Source organism: Bos mutus, chromosome 22, assembly GCF_027580195.1.
Source record: "Bos mutus isolate GX-2022 chromosome 22, NWIPB_WYAK_1.1, whole genome shotgun sequence".
Taxonomy (NCBI): domain Eukaryota; kingdom Metazoa; phylum Chordata; class Mammalia; order Artiodactyla; family Bovidae; genus Bos; species Bos mutus.
Window position 1 is genome coordinate 50,854,850 of NC_091638.1, and position 25,044 is coordinate 50,879,893.

The window sequence follows — 25,044 nt, forward strand, 5'->3', positions numbered from 1 at the left end:
AGCTCTTGTCCTGTGTACATAGAGATGGTTTAAGTTGCAGGTTTTCTAAGTAGATTCTTGCAGAGACCTTAACCTGGGCCAAATATAGATCTCATCTCTTTGAAGAAATGTAAATCACTCTGTAAGACATATGGAGGTGAAGCTGGTTAGTTAGATTTGGGTTCCTAATGTTTTGAGGTTAAAGATAACAAACAGTAACAGAATTTTGTTGAGTGAGTAATTCAATTAGAAAGAAACTTGACTTAGTTACCAAAGCAAGCAAAGTTTGGGTTAAAGTTTCAGATTTTGTATCTGAATCAAGTCAACTTTTAATTTTGAGAATCTGTCATTTACACCCAAAGAGCTCTCTTTTTATTGCTTTATAAACCCCAGGTTCCCACAGCCCCCTCTTGAAGTTCAGTTAATTTGCTAGAGTGACTCACAGCTCAGGAAAATATTTAACTTACTAGGTTACCAGTTTCTTAGAGAAAGAGCAGCCAGATGCATAGGGCAGGATATGAGAGAAGGGGCATAGCTTCCATATCCTCTTAGGGTGTGTCACTCTCACACCAGTCTGGATGTTCTCTGAACCGTTTTGGGTTTGGGAAGGGCTTCATTATGCTGGTATGATTGATTAAATCAACAGCCAGTGTTGATTGATCAACCTCCAGCAGCTCTTTCCTGCTTGTGATGGGAGGTGGACTGAAAGTTACAACACTAATCCCCTGGAGTTTACAAAGCAACCTAATTCTCCTGGCAATCAGCCCCCATCCTTAGGGATTTTCCAAAGTCACTTCATTAACTTAAACACAGGTATGATTGAAAAGCGCTTGTTATGAATAACAAGACATTTTTCACCCTGATCATTCTGGAGCTATTTCAGGAACTGAAGCTATTTGAGGACAAAAGACCAAATATTGTAACAAATAACTCTACATTGCTCATGTCACTTAGAAAGTTACTAAGGTTTTAGTAGCTATGTGCCAGGAGCTAGGACAAAGACCATATATATATTTCTTGTAAGTCATAATATCACAGTTTTGCATTTAAAATAAAATAGTTAAAATGGCAAATTTTGCTATATATTATCACAACTTCTAAAAATACTGTAAAATGCCAAAAACTATTTTGTACTTTTTTCCAAGCTTAATTGAGATATAATTGACATTGTATAAACTTAAGGTGCATGCTATTAATTTGATACACCTAAACTGCAAAATGACTACCACCAAAGCATTAGCTAACGACTGCATCATGTCACATAACAACCATTTTTGTGTGTGAAGTGACAGCATTTAAGATTTATTTCCTTAGCAACTTTCAAGTATATGATCAGATCAGATCAGTCACTCAGTTGTGTCCGACTCTTTGCGACTCCATGAATCGCAGCACGCCAGGCCTCCCTGTCCATCACCAACTCCCGGAGTTCACTCAGACTCACATCCACCCAGTCAGTGATGCCATCCAGCCATCTCATCCTCTGTTGTCCCCTTCTCCTCCTGCCCCCAATCCCTCCCAGCATCAGAGTTTTTTCCAATGAGTCAACTCTTCGCATGAGGTGGCCAAAGTACTGGAGTTTCAGCTTCAGCATCATTCCTTCCAAAGAAATCCCAGGGCTGATCTCCCTTAGAATGGACTGATTGGATCTCCTTGCAGCCCAAGGGACTCTCAAGAGTCTTCTCCAGCACCACAGTTCAAAAGCATCAATTCTTCGGCGCTCAGCCTTCTTCACAGTCCAACTCTCACATCTATACATGACCACAGGAAAAACCGTAGCCTTGACTAGACGAACCTTTGTTGGCAAAGTAATGTCTCTGCTTTTGAACATGCTATCTAGGTTGGTCATAACTTTCCTTCCAAGGAGTAAGCGTCTTTTAATTTCATGGCTGCAGTCACCATCTGCACTGATTTTGGAGCCCCCAAAAATAAAGTCTGACACTGTTTCCACTGTTTCCCCATCTATTTCCCATGAAGTGATGGGACTGGATGCCATGATCTTCGTTTTCTGAATGTTGAGCTTTAAGCCAACTTTTTCACTCTCCACTTTCACTTTCATCAAGAGGCTTTTGAGTTCCTCTTCACTTTCTGCCATAAGGGTGGTGTCGTCTGCATATCTGAGGTTATTGATATTTCTCCCGGCAGTCTTGATTCCAGCTTGTGTTTCTTCCAGTCTTGCGTTTCTCATGATGTACTCTGCATATAAGTTAGAGTATCATAATCTATAATCATTATGCTGTACCTTAGATACCCAGAATTATGGAATTCAAGTGGATAAATTGTATGTGAATTTTATTTCAATTGAGATATTTTTAAGAAAGATTTTATATGTGTGTTGCTCACACATATATCCACTATATAATGCACACATGTAATGCATACTGTAGAATAGCTTCTTTTCACATGTGTCGTGTTCTCCCTCTCCACTTGCCCCCTGACAGTTGGACACCACATGCCTTTCATTGGGTATCAGTACAGGGTTTCTGTGACATGTTTGCTTAGTAGACCTGGCCTGATTTATATGTTTACTGGCAGAAATTTAGGCTAATGGAGTTTGATTGATTTGTAAGGCTCTTCAGCAATGAGTAAATCCTTTGTTGTCAGTCCCAGTTGCACAAGTTACATTTCAGTAACCTCTCCAAAAACTGGGTACCTCGTGCTAGAACAGTGTTCCAGTTTTGAAAATGTATTTTAATAACTTAGTGGCCTTTTACTCAGTAAAATAGTAACTCTAAGCTTCTTTTCTCCTTAGTAAAATGAATGATAATTATATCTGCCTCTGGAGAAGTTCAGAATCAAATCAGTTCCTATCAAATGTATAGCAAGTGATTTGTGATACACCAGTGAAAAGGACCATGGTGGCTGATCAAACAGTGTAAGATCTGTTGTAGTATAGTGTATTTTGAAACTTACAACACTGTATCATTAAAGGGAGAACCAGAAGAATGATTAGCGTAGTGTGTTTTTTGAAGAAGTTGTGTGTCAGGTCATGGGGTGAGGCAGAAATGGAGTAGCTTGTGATGAGCGGTAGGCAGCACTGTCACATGTGGCAGTGAGGTGTCTTTCAGTGGTTGTCCTCCAAAAGCCCAAGCCTCTGATGGGCCAGTGAAGTCTGCTGTGGACAGTGCTTCATCATCAGTACCAGCAGAAGAGTCACCCTTGAATGGGGCATTGGTCCAAGTACTTAAGACTGTGCCAGCCAGGATTTGCACATTACAAAAAAGATATTCTTGCCCTCTGTCCTCAGTGCTGTTAAGGGAGGATGTTTATGTGCAGACAGCCCTTATTTCCTCCTGTGGAAGGAAGGTGGTGGTTTCCCAGAAGGGTGACCTCTTGAAATTCACTCCCAGCACTGCTGCTCAGCAGCACAGCCAGTCCTGTGCTGAGTCTTTGAACAAATAAAACAGAAGTTTCCTAATAGAAACCGTACAATAGGAATTAATATTTTTTTAGTTGTATTTTATGTTTTAACCACTAAATCATTGAGTGCCAGGCCCAGACAGCCCCACTGTGTGGCCTTGTTGAGTTCACCTTGTTGCTATAACTTAAAGTATCAAGCCTCTGGACACAGTCAGAAGGCCTAATTGGCTTTTTTGATGTGGTTATCAGTAACTTTGTGAATGAGACTATATATGGAAGACTGTGGTTCTTTCCTGTTGCCTATAGAATAGTAACTGTTACCACAGCAAAGCAACAGGAAGATTCCCGGGAGGTCCAGCGGGTAGTACTTGGTGCTGTCACTGCCAGGGCCCTGAGTTTGATTCCTGGTCGAGGAACAAAGATCGCACAAGTCGCCTGGCATGGCCAAAAAAGCAAACAGAGAACTCCCCAAACAAAAGCAGTGCAGCAGAGCCAAGGCAGACTCCACATCTAAGTCAGTTTAGTTAAGTCACTCAGTCGTGTCCGACTCTTGATGACCCTGTGGGCTTCAGCACGCTAGGCTTCCCTGTCCATCACCAACTCCTGGAGCCTACTCAAACTTGTGTCCATCATGTTGGTGATGCCATTCAGCCTTCTCATCCTCTGTCGTCCCCTTCTCCTCCCGCCTTCAATCTTTCTCAGCATCAGGATCTTTTCAAATGAGTTAGTTCTTCTCATCAGGTGGCCAAAGTATTGGAGTTTCAGCTTCAGCATCAGTCGTCCCAATGAACATTCAGGACCGATTTCCTTTAGGATGGACAGATTGGATCTCCTTGCAGTCCAAGGGACTCTGAAGAGTCTTCTCCAACATCACAGTTCAAAAGCATCAATTCTTTGGCACTCAGCTTTCTTTATAGTCCAACTCTCACATCCATACATGACTACTGGAAAAACCATAGCCTTGACTAAACAGACCTTTGTTGGTTTTTAATATGCTGTCTAGGTTGATCACAGCTTTTCTTCCAAAGAGCAAGCGTCTTTTAAAAATTTCATGGCTGCAGTCACCGTCTGCAGTGATTTTGGAGCCTCCCCAAAATAAAGTCTCTTCGCTGCTTCCATTGCTTTCCCATCTATTTGCCATGAAGTGATGGGACCAGATGCCATGATCTTAGTTTTCTGAATGTTGAGTTTTAAGCCAGCTTTTTCACTCTGCTCTTTCACTTTCATGATGAGGCTCTTTAGTTCATTTTCTGCCATGAGGCGGTGTGCAGTGTTGTCTGCATATCTGAGGTTATTGATACTTTCCCCGGCAATCTTGATTGCACCTTGTGCTTCATCCAGCCCGGTGTTTCTCATGATGTACTCTGCATATAAGTTAAATAAGCAGGGTGACAATATATAACCTTGGCGTACTCCTTTCCTAATTTGGAAACAGTCTGTTGTTCCATGTCCAGTTCTGACTATTGCTTCCTGACCTGCATCCAGATTTCTCAGGAGGCAGGTCAGGTGGTCTGGTATTCCCATCTCTTTAAAAATTTTCTACAGTTTGTTGTGATCCACACAGTCAAAGGCTTTGGCATAGTCAACAAAGCAGAAGTATTTGTTTTTCTGGAACTCTCTTGCTTTTTCCGTGATCCAGTGGATGTTGGCAATTTGATCTCTGGTTCCTCTTCCTTTTCTAAATCCAATTTGAACATCTGAAAGTTCATGGTTCACATACTGTTCAAGCCTGGCTTGGAGAATTTTGAGCATTACTTTGATAGTGTGTGAGATGAGTGCAATTGTGCAGTAGTTTGAACATTCTTTGGCATTGCCTTTCTTTGGGATTGGAATGAAAACTGACCTTTTTCAGTCCTGTGGCCACTGCTGAGTTTTCCAAATTTGCTGGCGTATTGAGTGCAGCACTTTCACAGCATCATCTTTCAGGATTTGGAAGAGCTCAACTGGAATTCCATCACCTCCACTAGCTTTGTTCATAGTGATGCTTCCTAAGGCCCACTTGACTTTGCATTCCAGGATGTCTGGCTCTAGGTGAGTGATCACACCATCTTGGTTATCTGGGTCATGAAGATCTTTTTTGTATAGTTCTTCTGTGTATTCTTGGCCACCTCTTCTTAATATCTTCATGTAAGTCAAGGTTACCTTAATTTGTCATTGTTGTGGTTGATATTGAGAGGTTGCAGCAACCACTGATACTGCCGTAGTTCCCATCCTGGGAATTTTCGAGCCCTTAAAAATCACAGGGCAGGACTGGGCCCAATATACTTGGTACACTGTCCCCTGTGAATAGTAATCTCTAACAGCAGGTATCTTTGCTGTGGTGCTACTTGGCTTTCTGATGGCATTTTACAGGGCTGTTTTCAGATGTGAAGGATCCAACTGCTATACAGTGGTGGTAGGAAGTATGTACTTAAAATTGGGGGCTTTTGTTTTTCCAGACTTTTATAAACTTTTTATTTTGTTTTGGGGTATAGCCTATTAACAAAGTACTTTCGGTGAACAGTGAAGGGACTCAGCTATACATATACATGTATTCATTCTCCCCCAAGCCCCCTCCCATCCAGGCTGGCACATAACGTTGAGCATAGTTCTGTGTGCCATGCAATAGGTCCCTGTTGGTTTTCCATTCTAAATATAGCAGTGTGTACATGACCTTCCCCAAATCCCTAACTATTCCTCCCCACCCCCACCCCCCCCCAGCAACCGTAAAGTTCCTTTTCTAAGTCTGTGAGTCTCTCTGTTTTTTTTAAGTAAGTTCATTTGTATCATTTCTTTTTCGATTCCCCATATAAGGCATGTCATATGATATTTCTCCTTCTGTCTCACTTCACTCAGTATGATACACTCTAGGTCCATCTATGATGTGGCAAGTGGCATTATTCTTTTTAATGGCTGAGTGATATGCCATTGTATATATGTAGCACATCTTTATCCATTCCTCTGTTGATGGACATTAAAGTTGCTTCCATGTCTTGGCTATTATAATCAGTGTTTATTTTAGCATATTTTGTCAGGGAGGTTCAAGGACAGGAAGGTAAGGTGGTAAAAAATATCAAGGAGAATCAGGACTGGATTTTGTGAAGGTAGGTCACTGGTGACTTTTGAGAAAGTTTCAGTAGAAGTTTGGGCAGAATGCACATTGGTAGAATTTAAGCAAGTGAATGGGTATGAAGCAACTGAAAATACATACCTTTTCTTTGAAACAGACCAGAGAGAGGAAGGTTAATAGAGGAAAGCATGGATGTGGGGAGATTCCCTGTTTTAAAATAGGCACCCTGCACTTTATGGTGGACTGGAAGGAACCAGTAGACAGGAGAGATGAAGGGGGTGTGTGGGATACCCCAGGTGGCAATACTCTATAAATTGAAAGGTGCTGGAGGCCGTAAGGTTAGGCCTGGGCAGGAGAGACCTTAGTAGGAGTAACTTGCTCACTGCATTCCTCTGTCTTATGCCAGACCCTGTGAGAGATGTAGAGATTTCCCATAACTCCTCTAAAGAAATATACACTCACTTGCATGCTATTACAGGTGACTTAAATAGATATCTTACAGCTGATTGTTACTGGAAAAACAAACCTCTACTCAAAATTTTTAAGAATTATATCTGAAACAATTCAGAGTCTAGAAAATAACACATCTGGCAGAGAGACTGCAGAGAGAGCTCAATATGATTTTCCTTCTCAAGCTGGCAAGCCATCTACTTGAAAAGATGCTGGATTATAACAACATGGAAAGGAAAGATACTAGAGTAAAAAAAAATTCCTGGGTCATTTCAGGAAAAAAAGTAGGGAGTTTCATTTTCTGATGTTTGTACTCTTCACATCTTGTCAACAACTTCTGGTTGTGTTGCCAGACTCCCAGCATCCCAGAAATCACCTTGTAATTATAGGCTTTCATTTTCATTTTGTCCCATAATCACTTGTGATTTCTTTATCATCAGTAGAAGCTGAATGGTTTTATATTTTTCCTGGGCAGAATATTCCCTAAGGGAAATATTCAAGAGCCTTTTTGGTCGCTCCCTGGAATTTTTATTTTGTGTCCTTAACTGTATTTGATTTACAGGAATTACTTCTTAAAAATTGAGTACTTTCTAGGAAGGATACTATTCAAAGATGGCAGTCTTTTTTAATAATTTAGGGAATTACAGATACATTTTGTTTGCATCCTATAAGGTCCTGATTGCTGGACTTTGGGCATACACCAATACCAAGATAGGCCTAGGAGGTAAAATTGTGACATGAATTTGAGAACATAAGAAAAAAAACAGAAAATGATTTGTGAATCCTATCAAGATGTTAGCAGTCAGACTGAACATAGAGGAAAGAGTTTTTAAAAAAGGTAAATTAGCGTCTGTGCCCTGGATTATTTCATAGGAGACTGAAAATGAAGTAGTCTGTCTCTCCTTTTTCATTGAAAAAATGTTTTGTTTTTGGATTTTCTTAATACGTATCCCACACCCCCCTTCATCACTCCTGTCTATTGGCTCCTTCTTTGAGTCTACCATAAAGTGCAGGGTGCCTATTTTAAAACAAGGAACCTCCCCACGTCCGTGCTTTCCTCTACTAACCTTCTTCTCTCTGGTCTGTTTCAAAGAAAAGTTATACATTTCCACTTGCTTCATACCCTTCACTTGCTTAAATTCTACTACATGTCCACTCAAGTATGGAGCCACATAGGGCTGTGAAGAAATAGAAGCTATTTCCTTTGCTCTGAGGTGATTTGCAGTCTGGTTGGAAGACAAAACACAAGTGAATCAAGTAGGAATCAAAAACAAAAATGGAGGGATATAAGGAGCTGAATGGGTGTCAGAAGTGCTGCTGCTGCTGCTGCTGCTAAGTCGCGTCAGTCGTGTCCGACTCTGCAACCCCACAGACAGCAGCCCAACAGGCTCCTCTGTCCCTGAGTTATAGTTTAAAGGGCTAGTCTCTATACAGTACTGTTTTCATTGTGTGGTCCTATGTTTTAAAGAATTGTATTGAACACATTTCCCTTTTATGTATATGCTGGTTATTATGCTTGCATTAGGAGTATTATCCCTAATCCTTATTTTGCTTTTTCACAGAAAATAAGTCTTTAACTATTACTAGATAATATTGTGAGTTGGTTAAAACTTCATAATATATATGTATATTCTTAGCCAGCCACATATTCATTGCACTACACCACATGTTCTCAGAACTCACAAATGAGCGACAGCAGCGTCAGCCCTTCGCATTACAGAACCTTATGAGTTTATGTGCATTAAATTTTAAAGCTAAATTTCCTATGTTTTCCAGACTAAAAAAAATAGTTTCTGATGTTTACTTCATGTATGTACCCCAATGGATTGTGTCACCCACTCCAGTTTGAGAAACGTTCCCTTGAGACAGTATGGTTTTGTCAGTGAATGTATTGTTGAGGATTAGTTTGACTATAGATAATGGGGACCTGAAAAATACTACCTTAAACAAGACAGTTATTTTTCATTCACATAAAAGAAGTATGGAAGTAGGCAGTCTTGGGCTGAGACGGTGGCTCCCAAGATATCTGGGATCTAGGTGCCTTCCATCCTTTATTCCTTCAACTCCAGGGTGTGGCACTCATATTCTAGGATGACTGTTTAGAAAGCAGCCGTGACTCCAGCTTTAAGCAGCAGGAAGGAGGAAGGAGATGAAGAAGGGCAGGGACTTCCAACTTTAAGGAAGATTTTCTGGAAGTCCCACAGAATACTGCTGATTACATCTCAGGGGCTAGAAGTTTGTACCTGGCTGTATCTAGTCTAAGGGAAACTAAGAAATGTCTTTTAGCTGGGCAGCAAAGTGCACAATTAAAAATTGGAGTGCTGTTCTAAGAGGTAATGGTGAGAGTTCGGGTTGACCTCTAGGCTGTAGCAAGTGGAGGTAGGGAGTCTTCATGCTTTTCCTTTTTTTGGTAACAGCTTTGGTAATATCCACACACATTATAATTCACCCATTAAAAGTTTACAATTCAGTTGTATATAGAATATTCGAGTTACATAACCATCTGAGAATCATTTTGGAAAAATTTATCACCTTATAAAAAACCTCACTATTCTTTTGGTAGTCATTCCCTATTCCTCCCTCCTCTAGTTCCCTTCCCCTGGAAGTCACGAGTCTACTATCTCTGCATTTGCCCGTTCTGGACATTTCATATAAATGGAATGACACAACATGTGTTTCTTTGTAACTAGCTTCTTTCACAAATTGTAATGTTTTCAGGGTTCATCCATGTTGTAGCATGTATTAGTATCCCCCCACTTCATTGTTGAATAATATTCCATTGTGTAGATAAATCACATTTTGTACATTCATCAGTTGTTAGATGTTTGGTTTGTTTCTACTTTTTGATGGTGATGAATAATGCTGCTGTGAACATTCATGTAAATTTTTTGTGTGAATACATTTTTATTTCTCTTGGAGTTATGAGTAGAATTGCTGGGTCATAGATATAGCCAGATCCTTCGCCCAGTTTTAAATCGGATTGTCTGTCTAGTTATTATTGAGTTGTAGGAGTTCTTTACATGTTGTGGGTCCACATCAACCTTGACTGCAACGAGAGATCCCAAGTCAGACCACCAACCTAAGCTGCTTTTTTCTTATTCAGTTGTAGGAGTTCTTTATATATTCTGGATATAGGTCCCATATAATTTTCTCCTATTCTGTGGATTATCTTGTCATTTTCTTGATGCTATCCCTTGAACCACAAAAGCTTTAAAATTTTTTATGAAGTCCAATTTATCTTTCTTCTTTGTTTCTTGATATTTGTGAATACACTGTTCACAATACATTGTGAGAAATGTATTTTTTAACCAAAAGATGGAAGCAACCCAAGCGTCTGTTTGCAGATAGATGGATAAATAAGATGTGGTATATATCAGTACATACAATGGAATATTATTCAATCTAAAAAGAAAGGAAATTCTGATACATGCTACAAAGAGAGGAAACCTCTAAGACATGCTGAGTGCAATAAACCAGTCACAAAATGACAAATACTGTATGATTCCACTTACATGAGGTAGTTAGAGCAGGAAAATTCATAGAGGTAGACAGTGGAATGGTGGTTGCCAACAGTGGAAGTAGGGGAGATGGGGTGATAATTGTGTAATGAATATAGAATTTCAGTTTTAGAAGGTGAAAAAAGTTCTGGAAATGGATGATGGTGATAATTGTACAACAGTGTTGAATATATGTAATGCCACTAAAGTATTTACTTAGAAATTGTTTAAATGGCAAGTTTTCTGTGTATTTTACTGCATTTTAAAAAATATCTTGTAGTTTTAGCTCTTACATTTGGGTCTGTAATCCATTGTGAGTTAATTTTGTATATGATGTGAGGTAGTGTTCTAACTTCCTTCTTTTGCATGTTATCTGTTCAGTTGTCTCAGCGCCATTTGTTGAAAAGGCTGTTTTTTCTCCATTGGATTGTCTTGGCATCCTCTTTGAAAATTTACTTGACCCTAAATGGGAGGGCTTATTTTTGGATTCTCAAATCTACTCTATTGATCTATGAACGTGTTAGTTGCTCAGTCGTGTCTCTTTGGGATCCCATGGACTCTAGCTTGCCAGGCTCCTCCATCCATGGAATTCTCTAGGCAAGAATACTGGAGTGGGTAGTCATTCCCTCCTCCAGAGGATCTTCCGTCCCAGGGATCGAACCCAGGTCTCCTGCATTGCAGGTGCTCTTTACTGTCTGAGCCACCAGGGAATTGTTTATTGTTTATATCTTTATAACAGTGCAATACTGCCTTGATTACTGTACCTTAAATAGTAAGTTTTGACATCAGGAAGTGTGAGTCCTTTAACTTTGCTGAGTCCTTTAACTTTACTCTTCATTTTCAAAATTGCTTTGGCTGTTCTGAGTCCGTTGAATTTCCATTTGCATTTTCTGATCAGTTGTCAGTTTCTGCAAAGAAGCTGGCTCAGATTTTGATAGATCGTAAGAGTCTGTAGATTGATTTGGAGGGTATTGCCATTTAACAGTATTGGCCTTTAGTCCTTAAACATGAATGTCTTCCCATTTAGATCTTTTATTTCTCTCTATGTTTTTTAAAGTTTTCAGAGTATGCTTCATGCTTTTTTGTTACTTATTCATATTTTATTCTTTTTGATGCTGTTGTAAGTGAAATTGCTTTCTTAATTTCAGTTTCAGGTTCATTACTAGGGTATAGAAATACAATTGATTTTATATGTTAATCTTATATCCTGTAAATTGCTGAATTTATTATTTCTAATAGCTCTTTATAATTTTACTTCTTTTCCAGTCTGGATGTCTTTTATGTTGTCTTCTGCCTAATTGCCACAACCCCCTTAGAAGTGGCAAGAGTGGACTTTCTTGTTTTGTTCCTGTTCTTAAGGAAACCTTTCAATATTTTCACCATCAAGTATAATGTTAGTTATGGGGTTTTAGTATGACTTTTTGATGCCACGTGGAAAGGTGTTACTAGCATTTTATCTTATATTTTTCGTGTGCTAATAGAGTCTTGTGCCCCGTGGGCAGAAAGTATGTGCTATAGATTAAAGCTATCATGGATTCTCATGCATTTAGACAACACTTTTGTTTTGTTTCAGCAATGGCTGCCATCCGGAAGAAACTGGTGATTGTTGGAGATGGAGCCTGTGGCAAGACTTGCTTGCTCATTGTCTTTAGCAAGGACCAGTTCCCAGAGGTGTATGTCCCTACGGTGTTTGAGAACTATGTGGCAGATATTGAAGTGGATGGAAAGCAGGTGAGTATACTTTTCAGAATAACTGCTACTGTTTTTTATGTTAGGCTATTCATAGAGCCTTGAGAGAATTAGGTCTCTTTGTCTCTTCAGTACATAACAACAAAAAGTTAAAATGAGAAATCTGTTCTTGCCTTTTCAGTTCAGTTCAGTCGCTCAGTTGTGTCTGACTATTTGCAACCCTGTGGACTGCAGCACGCCAGGCTTACCTGTCCATCACCAACTCCTGGAGTTTACTCAGACTCATTTCCATTGAGTTGGTGATGCCATTCAACCATCTCATCCTCTGTCGTCCCCTTCTGCTGCCTTCAGTCCCTCCCAGCATCAGGGTCTTTTCAAATGAGTCCGTTCTTTGCATCAGGTGGCCAAAGTATTGAAGTTTCAGCTTCAGCATCAGTCCTCCCAATGAATATTCAGGACTAATTTCCTTTAGGATGGACAGGTTGGATCTCCTTGCAGTCCAAGGGACTCTCAAGAGTCTTCTCCAACACCACAGTTCAAAAGCATCAATTCTTTGGCACTCAGCTTTCTTTACAGTCCAACTCTCACATCCATACATGACTACTGGAAAAACCATAGCTTTGACTAGACGAACCTTTGTTGATTTTTAATATTCTGTCTAGGTTAGTCATAGCTTTTCTTCCAAGGACTAAGCTTCTTTTAATTTCATGGCTGTAGTTGCCATCTGCATTGATTTTGGAGCCCCCAAAAAGAAAGTCTCGCTCTTTCTGTTGTTTCCCCATCTATTTGCCATGAAGTGATGGGACTGGATGCCATGATTTTAGTTTTCTGAATGTTGAGCTTTAAGGCAGTTTTTTTCACTCTCCTCTTTCACTTTCATGACGAGGCTCTTTAGTTCTTCACTTTCTGCCATAAGGTGGTGTCATCTGCATATCTGTTATTGATATTTTCCCCAGCAGTCTTGATTCCACCTTGTGCTTCTTCCAGCCCAGCGTTTCTCATGATGTACTCTGCATATAAGTTAAATAAGCAGGGTGACGATATACAGCCGTGACATACTCCTTTCCCTATTAGGAACCAATCTGTTGTTCAGGTCCAGTTCTAACTGTTGCTTTCTGACCTGCATGCAGATTTCTCAGCAGGCAGGTCTGGTGGTCCCATCTCATTAAAAATTTTCAACAGTTTGTTGTGATCCATACAAAGGCTTTGGTATAGTCAGTAAAGCAGAAGTAGATGTTTTCCTGGAACTCTCTTGCTTAGTCCAATTTTATTCATTTTAAATTATTATCATCTAGATTATGTCCACATTCATGCGTATTTCACATGAGGAAGCCTTAGAATATTTGTTCTTTCCAGCTTTTTTTATATTTGAAATTTAGTTTGTTGCCAAATGGTTAATACTAAAATGAACCTTTGTATGGATGGTTCTGTCATAGTATTTCATTAAGTGCTGAAGTTTGAGATTACTAGGTCAATGTGTTCTTGCTGATTATGCTTCTCAAAGGGTTGTACGGCTCTGTACCACCAACAGTGTGACATTTAAACAACATGCTCACATTTAGGTTTTGGGTTTGGTTTTTTTTTTTTTTTTTAATGTCTTTTGACTTTAACATAAACAGGCTGCTGCATTTGCTTCAGTTACTTGTCACTGGCCGTGAGGACAGTGTTTCCTCCTGTCTGCCCTGAAAGCGCACCAGCAAGACTGGAGCAAAACTGCTGAAATTAGAATTGTCTCTCCCTCTTCTCCTCCCTTTTGTTGTCAAAATAATATCCAGGTCCCTGTCCATCTTTTGAAGAGAAATGAAATTCTCATTGCAAATGGGTTAGCTGAAAAGAAAAGTAGAACAACGGGCTATTTTCCAACACAGTCCTCTTAGGCATTCAGTCACATGTCTCATGGTGCTAGCACCTAATTTATTGGCTTCCACAATTCTGTCTTCTTTCTTCCTTCTCCTGTTCTTGCTTTCCTGCTGTCCCTTTCTGTCCTAGTACTACCTAACCTCATTTTGTGGGACTGTGTGTGGAAAGCACATTAGGCCAGCTGCTTCGAATTCTAGGGTTCGTCATTACAGGATGCCTTGATACTTCTATGACCATGAGTAAGCTGTCTAATCTTGGAGCCACTTTGATTTGTAAAGTGGTTTAAGCCATTTTACGGTTGACAGCAAGGGTCTGTGAAGTGACTGAAGGCATTTGGAAGCACCAAAGCACTTGACATATTGGACTGGACAAGAACATACTCAACACCCCCTATTATAGTGTCCCCAGTAGCCATGTGGGCCACAGTGGCTGCTCTCAGGCCATCAGGAGCCCCATGGCGCCCTTCTGGTCACGAATGGATGAAAAAAACCACAATGAATTCGTGCCTAAGAGAACTTTGTCTGGGTCCTATACCCTGCAGGTAGCCCATAAGTGTTGCCAGTTCAACTTTCAGTCAGTTCTCTGAGTGGATGCTTGGGTACAGGTTTCTGTGGGCTTCATAGGAAGATTGGTTTTGTGTAGAGACAGGGCCCAATTCTGACAAGCTGGTGAAAATTTGGGCCTGCTGTCACATACCAGACCTCTCACCCAATTTAGATGGCCCCCCACACACACACACACACACACATACACAGAAAGACCCAGTGGCTTGAAGGAAACAAACAGGTTTAGGTTGGTGTTTTCATAGCACATTTCTCAAAAGGTGTACTGAATGTATATTGTTTATAAGTTTATATTGTGTATATTGTTTATATGTTTATCTTGTCATTTAGAGAATGACAGCTGTTGGTTGCGATGTGTCTGCAGTCAGAAGTTGGGAAAGTCTTTTCCATTTGTGGCAGTATATGTTTGGGGGGTACTATTGGCTCTTCTGTCCTCTTGGAAGCATCATCTTTGCCTTGGGGTCTTGGAATGACCAGGATCTTTTTACCCTTAAGAAGTATAGGGATTTTGACTTACAAACCTTGAGGAATGATCAGTGAATATCTTTCTTGCTGTGCCTGACCCTGGCAAAATGAAAGCCCTTGAACCAGGGAGAGGAACCCTGAAAAAAGGGTACTCGATCTGGAAGAGGGTATCATATCCTAGCTACCTGCCTCAGAGCAAGTCAGTATCCCAGGGTGAGAGAGGGCGCCTCGTGCGAATGTTCTCATAAGAGTATGCACCCACAGATCCCAGGGAGCCATCCAGGATTCTAGGTGGTTATGGGCCAGGGAATAGGTGTGCCAAAAATGGAAAGGCCCTGACGTGAGACAGGCTTGGCACCCTGGAATCATTTATCAGGAGACAGAGTTAGCTCTTCTGTCTGACTGAATGCTCATGAGGTGTGGGGGTGCCAGGGGAGTGGGATTTGTGAGAGAATGAGCTGTAGCATCCTGAGGTCAGACCAGTTGTGAGGGTTGGGCATCAATATATTATGGATTCCTGTACCAAGCTGATGGTAATATGCGTGACAGAGGCACAGTGGGACTTGAAGTTGTGAGTGACACATCCTGGGGCAGAGGTTGAGGGTGGAAGAAATAATTAGCCATCAACTTTAAGGTAGGAATAATATTTAGATACTGAACACTCTGAAGGTGTTAGGAGGAGAAGGCTACTCGAGGCATTGGAGGGAGAACTCCTTGGGCCACAAGAGCTAAAAACCACTGTGACTGTAAGAAGTGACTGGGCTGAGTACAGTCTCTGACAGGCGTGGGGGTGGTGGATCCTGTCCAAGTCCAGGTGTCTGCCCTCCTCCCACTGGAAAGTGAACAGGTTCCCAAGGTGAAAGGAGTACCCCCTACCTATATGATGCTTTCATTGAGACATTTTTTTTGAGCAGTAAAAGCAGAGCCATAGGCCTTTCCTGTCAGCTCAGACCTTGCCCAACACCCAGGACAGTCACTTTTCTTATCCATCAATTCAGATACAATCTTGTTTCCTCATTGGAGCAGAGTGATGAGACAAGGTAAGGAAATGGTTGAGTGAGACTGTATTAAGAAAAGTTACTTGTTCTGGTTTTTCCCTGTCTTGCCTTGTATACCTGGTGGGATGGTTCATTCACTTTCTTTCCTCTGTAGAATGTTATTTGTGTACTTATAAGTACTTATAAGCTACAAAATTACTTTTGACTTGACACTAATAAAACTGACCATTTTTGTATTTTACTATGTGGACAGTCTATCATTTGAAGGTACAGTGGTTTCACTTCTTCTGAAAGTAAGTAGTGGGATTAACCTGCACTCTTATGTTCATTTTTCCTGTCATAGGTAGAGTTGGCTTTATGGGACACAGCTGGGCAGGAAGATTATGATCGCTTGAGGCCTCTCTCCTACCCGGATACCGACGTTATACTGATGTGTTTCTCCATTGATAGCCCTGATAGTTTAGGTGAGTAGCCCTGCAGCCTGACGTTTGTCACTGCCTGTGTGGTGGTCAGTTTTTGGTTTCTCAGGTCCTTTCTGGACATCAAGTGGCTGAAAAGCATACATGAGTTTCAGAGGAGATCATAAGTGGCCAGAGTCCTAGAGTCTCAGGACTGTAGACCCTGAGCCCTGAATCCCTTTTCAGCTTTGGTCTCCCTTGACTGCCATGTTCACCTTGTAAAGTAGGTGGGTTCCAATAGAAAGCTATTTTTTGCCCTCCTTTCTTTTTTTAAAGGGGACAGGGGTTGGGGGTGGGCATGCAGCATGCTCTGACCAGGGCATTGAACCTGTGCCCTCAGCAGTGAAAGCACGGAGTCCTAACCACTGGATATCCAGGGCATTCCCCAAAGCTATTTTCTGGACTGAGATTTGGGGAAGGCTTTTTTTGGGTGTCCACATCTTTTTTCAGTACTTAATGTTGAGCCTGCTGCCTCCCAACATCTAGACTGATGATTTGCTGATTCCTAGTGGTGTTTTTAAACCCCTGCTTTAGCCCTTTTTTATATAAAGCCCCTCAGCTAGTGGATAGAGACTTAAACCTGACATTACACTGGCTCAGTTGGTCACATGTTACAGAAGCTGCTTTCCTCCAAAGAAAAAAAAAATGTGTGAAAGATGCTGATCTCTTACTCTGCAAAACAGCACCGGGGCCTGAAACAGAACTTGCTTTCGGTTTGTACTAAAGATGATAAAACGTCTTGCTCGGTGCTGTGGTGCCCTGTTTTAACAGGGCAGTGGATGGGGCAAAGACACTGTCATTATTACCACAGATGACAGTTGAGGGCTGGCTGGTAGCCTGGGCTGTTCCTGCGGGGTTAGGGTGGAGTGACTCTTTGTGTGTCCTGCTTGTACTCACGTAAATGACAATACTGAGGGGTGCTCTGAGACTTAGATCCGTTTGCTCAGCGTCATGCAGCCCAAGGAACCAAGTTGAGATGGAGCCTCCTGTGTGATACTTCCCAGGACTGAGACTGTGGGTACTGCCTGCCATTGTCTCACTTTGGTTCAACAGTTGTGTTTTAGTTTCGGTTTTCAAATTAATCTGGCTTCCTTTGGTGGGACTCTGCGGAGGCCCTTGAGGCTGAACTTTAGAGAGAAAATGGACACCTTCCATTGAAACACACACATGATGAACTTTGCCTAAATCCTGTAGGAATGAGGAGTGTGCACCCTTTGCCACCTCATCCAGGGTATAATCCTTGAGGGACAAGAGTACCTTCAGAGCAAAATATTACTCTTATTCTGTCTTACTTTTTTTTTTGAACACTGTATATCTCCTGGTCTCAAGAAATCTTCTGCTTTTGACCTCTTGTCTGTTTACTATGACTTGTTTTTTGCTATCCCCTCACCCAGAGAGCAGGTTCTAGGGAGGAACACAGAGGTAGAAAGCAGAGGGAGATTGAGCTCCCTCTCAGGATACACCTGGGGGTGGGGTGGGGCTGATGCTGTGCCTTCACTGGTGGTCTTGGCAGGAGTATCATAGGTAGGTAGGGCCCCTTTGCTGACCTGAGTTACCTTAGTTTTGCCAAGGGCCTTTTAAAAGTTCTCTCATTTTGGCTAGGGAGTAGCAGAGAATTCCACTGGTAGTTTGCCCCGGTAAAATGTGTCTTGGGAACTCAAAGTTTATATCAAGAAAATGAAAAGCTAATGTCAACCAAACATTGCAGTTTGCTTTTTATGTATGGTTGGATGTTAGACCATAGCCCAGAGTCTGGGTATAGAATAACAAGTTTGATCAGCAATCAGAATGTTGGTGTGCAGGTTTCAGCCCTGTTGCTGGCCGATCCTGTGTAAAAGGCCAAATAGTAAATAGTTTAGGCTTGTCAGCCGTGTGTTCTCTTGTTGCATTTCCTGAATTTGCCATAACTACTCAGCTATACTGTTGTAACACAAAAGCAGTCATAAAAAATATATCCATGAATGAGCTTGGCTCTGTTCCAGTAAAACTTGACTTATAAAAGTAGACTCTGGATCTAGATAAGAATTAATGGAATTCACAAGGACATCCAAAGCACTCCACTGTAAATCTGTGTAAAGTGATGTGTCCTGATATGATCAGATTACTTTGAGGGTAGGAGCAATTATAGGTGATTGCCATTACTGAATTAAAAGGTAAAAAAATTAAATTTTAAAATTATTCATGAAAAGTGAACATAAGAGAGGCAGTTCATTTTATTTTACATGTCCTGTATTCTGGAGGTGGGGAGACTATTAGAGTAATAATTTTGTATGTTTAGCAAATAATTATTGAGCACCTACTTATAGAACCTATATTCTAGATGGAGACAGAAGAGCCAAAATCTAAATCTGATAGCAGGAAAGGTTACAAATAACATTCATGGTGGTGGAAATGGAATAGGCTGTGGTAGTATGTAGTGTTAGAAGATGACCACATGCTGCTGGTCAGGAGCCTCACTGAAAAGGAGACCTCTGAGCATAGGTGAGAGAGGCCAACAAAAGACTCCCCAGGTGGAAGGAAGGAGTCCAGTGTGCTGTGCTGTACAGAGAGCGAGGGTTGCAGAGCCATGTGGTTAATGGTGTGGACCTCTCCTTTGATCATGAGAGAGATGGGAACTCTCAGATGGTTTGAACACAAGAGAGATGTGTGTGATCTCACCTACTCTTTAAAGTGATCACTGTTGCAGCTTCACTGAAAACTGACCACAGGGTGCAGAGCCAGGAGCAAGATTGACCACCCAGGCTGTTGGGCTTCAGTGTCAGATATGCTGGCCCTTGTGTCTTTATTGCTCTGCGGTTCTTAAGGAACCCTTTGTTCTAGAATAAGGCTTTGAGTTTTAAGTTGTAACATTAGTGATTGACTGTAGCTGCTGTAGCTGCTCTAGCAAAGGAGGAAAGTATCTGTCTTGTGGGCTGAGGAGTGGAGCATTGAATTGAGTTTTCTGACCTTACTCATATAATTTCTCTACATTCTAGCCAGAAGGCAGGGCATCTTTCCATATTGTAACTCCTGCCTTTTGGTGTTGAAGTCATAGAGTGAACAGTTTACGCCTAAAACATAGTGCCAAATTATGTTCAGTACCATTTAAATGATCATCATACTAAGTATGCTGTACACATTGAATCAGAATAACCTCATGTGGAGTCTTAGTTATCTCCATTTTGTAACGTCATCCCTGACTCTGAGATGCTCAAGGTGGTGGGTGTGGGAGGTTGAACTCAGGCCACCTTATCTAAATTAGTATTGGCAAGAAGCTGCAACTGGTCATGATTCATTTTCAGAAGCCACTGAAGCCCTTTGAAATTCCAGTAACCCAAGGGTAGGTCATTCTGAAGGCCCATGAGTAAGGTGTAGAGAAAGTGTGTGAACCCTGGGCTAGCTGTAGCCACAGCCGTAGAATGGGGACTCCTGTAAGCTGTGGTCAGAATCATCCAACAGTGACGTGGATGGCTGGCCGGTGGGGCAGGGGGCACCGTTGTGGAGCCACCCCGTGTTCTGAATCCTTTGCTCCTCTGTAGCCTTCACCTGGCACCACCTGCAGGAGATGAGCTCCTTGGTATGACTGAGAAAAGCTGGTGATTCTGTGCTTAAGAGAAAGGGGGTTAGATTTTGCCTTTTTCATGGTTTTGAAACTAGTGAAATTCCATTATATGTCCAGCATGATTCTGAAGTTTCTTCACAATTTAACTAGGGCTTCTGGAGATTCTTCAAGATAATTATGTGTATTTTGCTGCTTTCAGAAAACATACCAGAAAAATGGACTCCGGAAGTCAAGCATTTCTGTCCCAACGTGCCCATCATCCTGGTTGGGAACAAGAAGGATCTTCGAAACGACGAGCACACAAGGCGGGAGCTGGCCAAGATGAAGCAGGTGGGTCTGGGGTGGGGCTCTGTCTTCTGTAGCATTGGGGACCCTGGACCCACGATGGGAGATTCAGGGAACGAGGCAGAAACCCACATAGGCCAGGCTGTTTCAGAGAGAGTCCCAGAAGCCTCTGTCTGTGCCTCATGGACTGGGGCCTGCACAGAGGGTCCCTAAGGCTCCCTAGTCCTGTAAGATGGGACCTCTCTCGTGCAGATTGCCTCCCTGAGAAGGGACCATCACAGCAGTAGTCAGTGTGTCAGATGCAGGAGCTTTATCAGGCTCTCAGTCTCCCTGTCCAGTTATTACCTTCGTATACATGAGGCTAGAGATAAATTGGTGGCAACTGAAGGATCAGGCAACCTGGGAGTCCAAACAGAGAGCCCCTAATAGCCTTTTAAAAGTGATGGGGCTGACACCTTGGCTTCTGAAGTCTTTTAGCGGAGTTAAAATGCTCTGCACCTACTTACTATATGTAACACTGTTAACTAAAGTGCTCTCTTCTCTTTGCTAGGAGCCAGTAAAACCCGAAGAAGGCAGAGATATGGCAAACAGGATTGGTGCTTTTGGGTACATGGAGTGTTCAGCAAAGACCAAAGATGGAGTGAGGGAGGTTTTTGAAATGGCCACGAGAGCTGCTCTGCAAGCCAGACGTGGGAAGAAAAAATCTGGGTGCCTTGTCTTGTGAAACCCCTGCTGCAAGCACAGCCCTCATGCGGTTAATTTTGAAGTGCTGTTTATTAATCTTAGTGTATGATTACTGGCCTTTTTCATTTATCTATAATTTACCTAAGATTACAAATCAGAAGTCATCTTGCTACCAGTATTTAGAAGCCAACCATGATTATTAATGATGTCCAACCCACCTGACCCACCAGGGTCCTTCTGACACTGCTCTTAACAGCCCTCCTCTGCACTCCCACCTGACACACCAGGCGCTAATTCAAGGAATTTCTTAACTTCTTGCTTCTTTCTAGAAAGAGAAACCATTGGTAACTTTTGTGAATTAGGCTGTAACTACTTTATAACTAACATGTCCTGTCTGTCATCTATCAGCTGCAAGGTACTCTGGTGAGTCACCACTTCAGAGCTTTACTCCTTTTAACAGATTTCATTGGCATAGCTCTGGGTGGCTATCCAGTTTTTTGAAAATGTGCTCAGCCAGAAAGGCCCAAATCCACGCAGCTGTGGTAAAGTTACAGTTCTGTGGTTTCATGTTAGTTACCTTATAGTTACTGTGTAATTAGTGCCGCTTAATGTATGTTACCAAAAATAAATATATCTACCCCAGACTAGATGTAGTATTTTTTGTATAATTGGATTTCCTAATACTGATATTTGTCATCTTCACAGAAAGTGTATTGGTTTTTTTTTTTTTTTTTTTTTTAAAGAAAGTGTATTTGAAAATAAAGTCAGATGGAAAATTCATTTTTTAAATTCCCGTTTTGTCAGTTTCTCGGATAAAAGATGGCCATGTCCCCCCATTTCGGCCCCACATGTTCCAGTACCCCCTTCCCCAGAGCTGGGCTAAGTAAGTAAGAATTCAGTCTTCTGCTTGAGGCACTTAGACACTCAGAAGGTGGCATAACCTGTCTCACCTGGACTGCAGGGTCTGGCTCTGTAGTTCACAGTGCTCTTTCTTCTCACTGTATCCAGGTTCCCTCCCAGAGGAGCCGCCAGTTCTCTTGGGCGGCCCTCAGTTTCTCTCTCCTCTCCAGCTGACTAAACTTTTTTTCTGTACCAGTTAATTTTTCCAACTACTAATAGAATAAAGGCAGTTTTCTAAACTTCCTGTATCCTGGTGTTTGTGTTGCTCTCTCCAGGGCTGGGAGTGGGAGGATGAATTCTGCCTAGCTCACCTTTCCTTCAGGGGGCAAAGTACCAGCTTGCCCACCCACTCCCCCAAACCGGCACTAACCTGACTTCAGCCAAGGAGGTGGGAATGAGTATTTTGTCACGTTCAAGTTCAGAGGCGGGTGGAGTAGGGAATACAGCCTACTGAGGAGTAGGAGGTATTCCAAGCAGTCATTCTTCCATACAAATCTCAGGAGTGTGATACTTTACTCTTCTTACTACCTGTCCATTCTCAGTGTCTTTTACTGGCAAGCCTGAGCTCCAGATGAAGTTGACTAGGTACGAGGATGGTCTGAAATCCACTTCAGTCTCCTTGGCCCTGCATGCTTTTGGGCTCCCCTCCAGGAGTCTGGAGCAGGGCCTTAACAGTGACCCCAGAAACCCTGTGTAAAGGCAGTGCTGCGCTGGGGGTGTCAAAGTAGGCGGGAAACCGGAGGCTAGGATGAGAGCACAGTCTAGGGTAGCGCCAGAATGCAAGGTTAGGAGAAAGCTGGCTTTTGCAGTCCCATCCCTGACTGCCTGCCCCCTTCTCCGCAGCACTGCCCACCCTCCTGCAATTTAACCTTCAAAGTTCCCAGACGCCGCCAACTGCACCATCCCCGCGCCTGCCAATAGGGCTCGTTCTTCAGGAGTAGTGATACAGCACAGGTGGGGTGGGCTGTGCAGCCACAGACAGCACACGCTCCTGTTGCTGGTCACCCTCCCGGGGCCAGGTCCAATCCCTGAAGAACCACTGAGAAAGAATCCGGAGCCCGTCTGGGCCCTGGGCGGGAATCATTCGGGCCACTACCGCAGTGCCCGCGCTGCACTCCCTGGGTTGGACCAAACGCGCCCGCGCCGCCGCACGGTCTGGGCGGTGTCCGCATCCGGCACGGCCGCACCCTCCCGCCCCGTGGGCCCGCAGCTGGGGGCCGGAGGCCGGATGAGGCGGGACCCAGGCAGGGAGGAGCCGCGGCCGGAAAAGTGCCTGCACCACGTGACCCCCCCGGTCGCCCGCCTTTTAAAAGCAGGCGCTTCCCGACCCCCTTGTTCTTCAAGTCCGCGGCGCTCTCCTCTCGATTCGGGAACGGATACCATGTGCGCCGCTCAGCGCTCGGCGGCCGCCCTGGCGGCGGCAGCCCCGCGCACAGTGTACGCCTTCTCCGCGCGCCCTCTGGCCGGCGGGGAGCCCTTCAACCTGTCCTCCCTGCGGGGCAAGGTGCTGCTCATTGAGAACGTAGCATCGCTCTGAGGCACAACGGTGCGGGACTACACCCAGATGAATGACCTGCAGCGGCGCCTTGGACCCCGGGGCCTGGTCGTGCTCGGCTTCCCCTGCAACCAGTTTGGGCATCAGGTGCGCCTAACCGGGCGGAGCGGGGGTGGGCGTGCTACCCGGGTTAGGAGCGCCCGCTGGTGCTCCGCCGGGTCCCAGGGCGCGGAGAGGCGGGCCTTCGCCTCGCAGCACTCCGACGCTTTTCCCGGCTGAGGTTCAAATCCACCCTGGAGTTACGCAACAAAGGTCACAGTCGGGTGACTCATGGAAAACTCCAGGTTTGCGGTTAGGCTTCCCTTCCCCCTCGCAGCCCTGGTTCCCAGCTGCTCTCCCCTCTCGCAGGAAAACGCCAAGAACGAGGAGATCCTGAATTGCCTGAAGTACGTCCGACCAGGCGGCGGGTTCGAGCCCAACTTTATGCTCTTCGAAAAGTGCGAGGTGAATGGCGAGAAGGCGCATCCGCTCTTCGCCTTCCTTCGGGAGGTTCTGCCCACGCCAAGTGACGACGCCACTGCTCTCATGACCGACCCTAAGTTCATCACCTGGTCCCCGGTGTGCCGCAACGACGTCTCCTGGAACTTCGAGAAGTTCCTGGTGGGCCCAGACGGTGTGCCCGTGCGCAGGTACAGCCGCCGCTTTCTGACCATCGACATCGAGCCTGACATTGAAACCCTGCTGTCCCAGGGGGCCTCTGCCTAGGGTGCCCCTCCCACCCTTGCTGCTTGGCGGTCAGCGCTGCTCTCCAGGGATTTTGCCCATGAAGGTGTTCCCTCTAAACCTACGTGGAGGAATGCCTGATGTCCAGGAAAATCCCCTGAGGTGGGCGCTGGTCCTATCCATCCCAGCCTCCCCTTTCCCAGACCACAGCTCCTCATGAATAAAGTGCCAGATGTGAGCAGAACTGTGTGTGTCCTGTGTCATTGTCAGTGGGGGACACCTTTCCTACTAATCTCATTGTCCTAGGGCTGGGAGCTTAAGCCCCCATTTCTTAGCTGGCCTTACCTAGCCAAACATGAATATTCCAACACTTTGTCTGCAGTGGAATCCACTCTTTCCTTTGTGGGAATCCAGGCTTCTCTCCCAGTGTTTCTCCCTCTGCCAAGACATTCAGCAAGGCCATCCTGAGGCCCTGTTACAAAAGAAAGTCTTTATTTAAAAAAGAGGAAGATGAGTCAAGGGCTGAAACTGCCTAACCCCCTCCCTGGAGTTATGCCTCTCCTTTCTGAGTATCTGTTCAGCTCAAAATGACCTTCACAAATAACACCCTGAGCTGCCATTCACATTTGTTTAGTTTGTGGCCTTGTAACTGCAGAGCCAGCCCAAACTGGCCCTCCTCTGTTGATACCAAGATAGTGAGTTGTTCTTCAGAGACAACAGAACAAAACCACAAATGCAGCCCAGAGCGTGTGCAGAGGAGAAAATTTTTAACCTCTAATAATGCCTGAAATCAAAGTTTCTCCACCTCCACCCCTCCTCCCTGACATAGAATCAAAAGAACCTGGACATAACCATAACCTGAACACTTTGAAAAGTGAAAGGTCCATTGTCCAGGAAGACCATACCTTAAATGGCCAAGTTCTAATGCCCTCCAATCAAAACCTGCCACACTAGCGCTTCTGCATACTAACCCATCCTCCCCTAACTCAATAAAGTTTGATCAAACTCCAGATTCAGTTCAGTTTAGTGGTGTCCAACTCTTTGCGACCCC

General features: G+C 43.5%; 2 protein-coding genes across 2 annotated transcripts in view; both read left to right on the forward strand.

Moving 5' to 3' along the window:
* Positions 1–21,609, forward strand: part of RHOA (ras homolog family member A) — a 49,841-nt gene extending 28,232 nt beyond the window's left edge. Inside the window, exons 3-6 of the mRNA XM_070359408.1 lie at positions 11,906–12,063; positions 16,251–16,371; positions 20,106–20,236; positions 20,742–21,609. Of these exons, the coding sequence (XP_070215509.1) occupies positions 11,908–12,063; positions 16,251–16,371; positions 20,106–20,236; positions 20,742–20,915 (582 nt within the window). The 5' untranslated portion in view covers positions 11,906–11,907 and the 3' untranslated portion in view covers positions 20,916–21,609. The remainder of the gene's footprint in view (positions 1–11,905; positions 12,064–16,250; positions 16,372–20,105; positions 20,237–20,741) is intronic.
* A 1,456-nt stretch (positions 21,610–23,065) lies between these two features.
* On the forward strand, positions 23,066–24,237 carry GPX1 (glutathione peroxidase 1). Its single transcript, XM_005909375.3, has 2 exons — positions 23,066–23,417; positions 23,679–24,237. Exons 1-2 carry the CDS (start codon positions 23,157–23,159, stop codon positions 24,033–24,035), a joined length of 618 nt encoding a protein of 205 aa, XP_005909437.3. The 5' UTR covers positions 23,066–23,156; the 3' UTR covers positions 24,036–24,237.
* Positions 24,238–25,044: the final 807 nt, after the last annotated feature.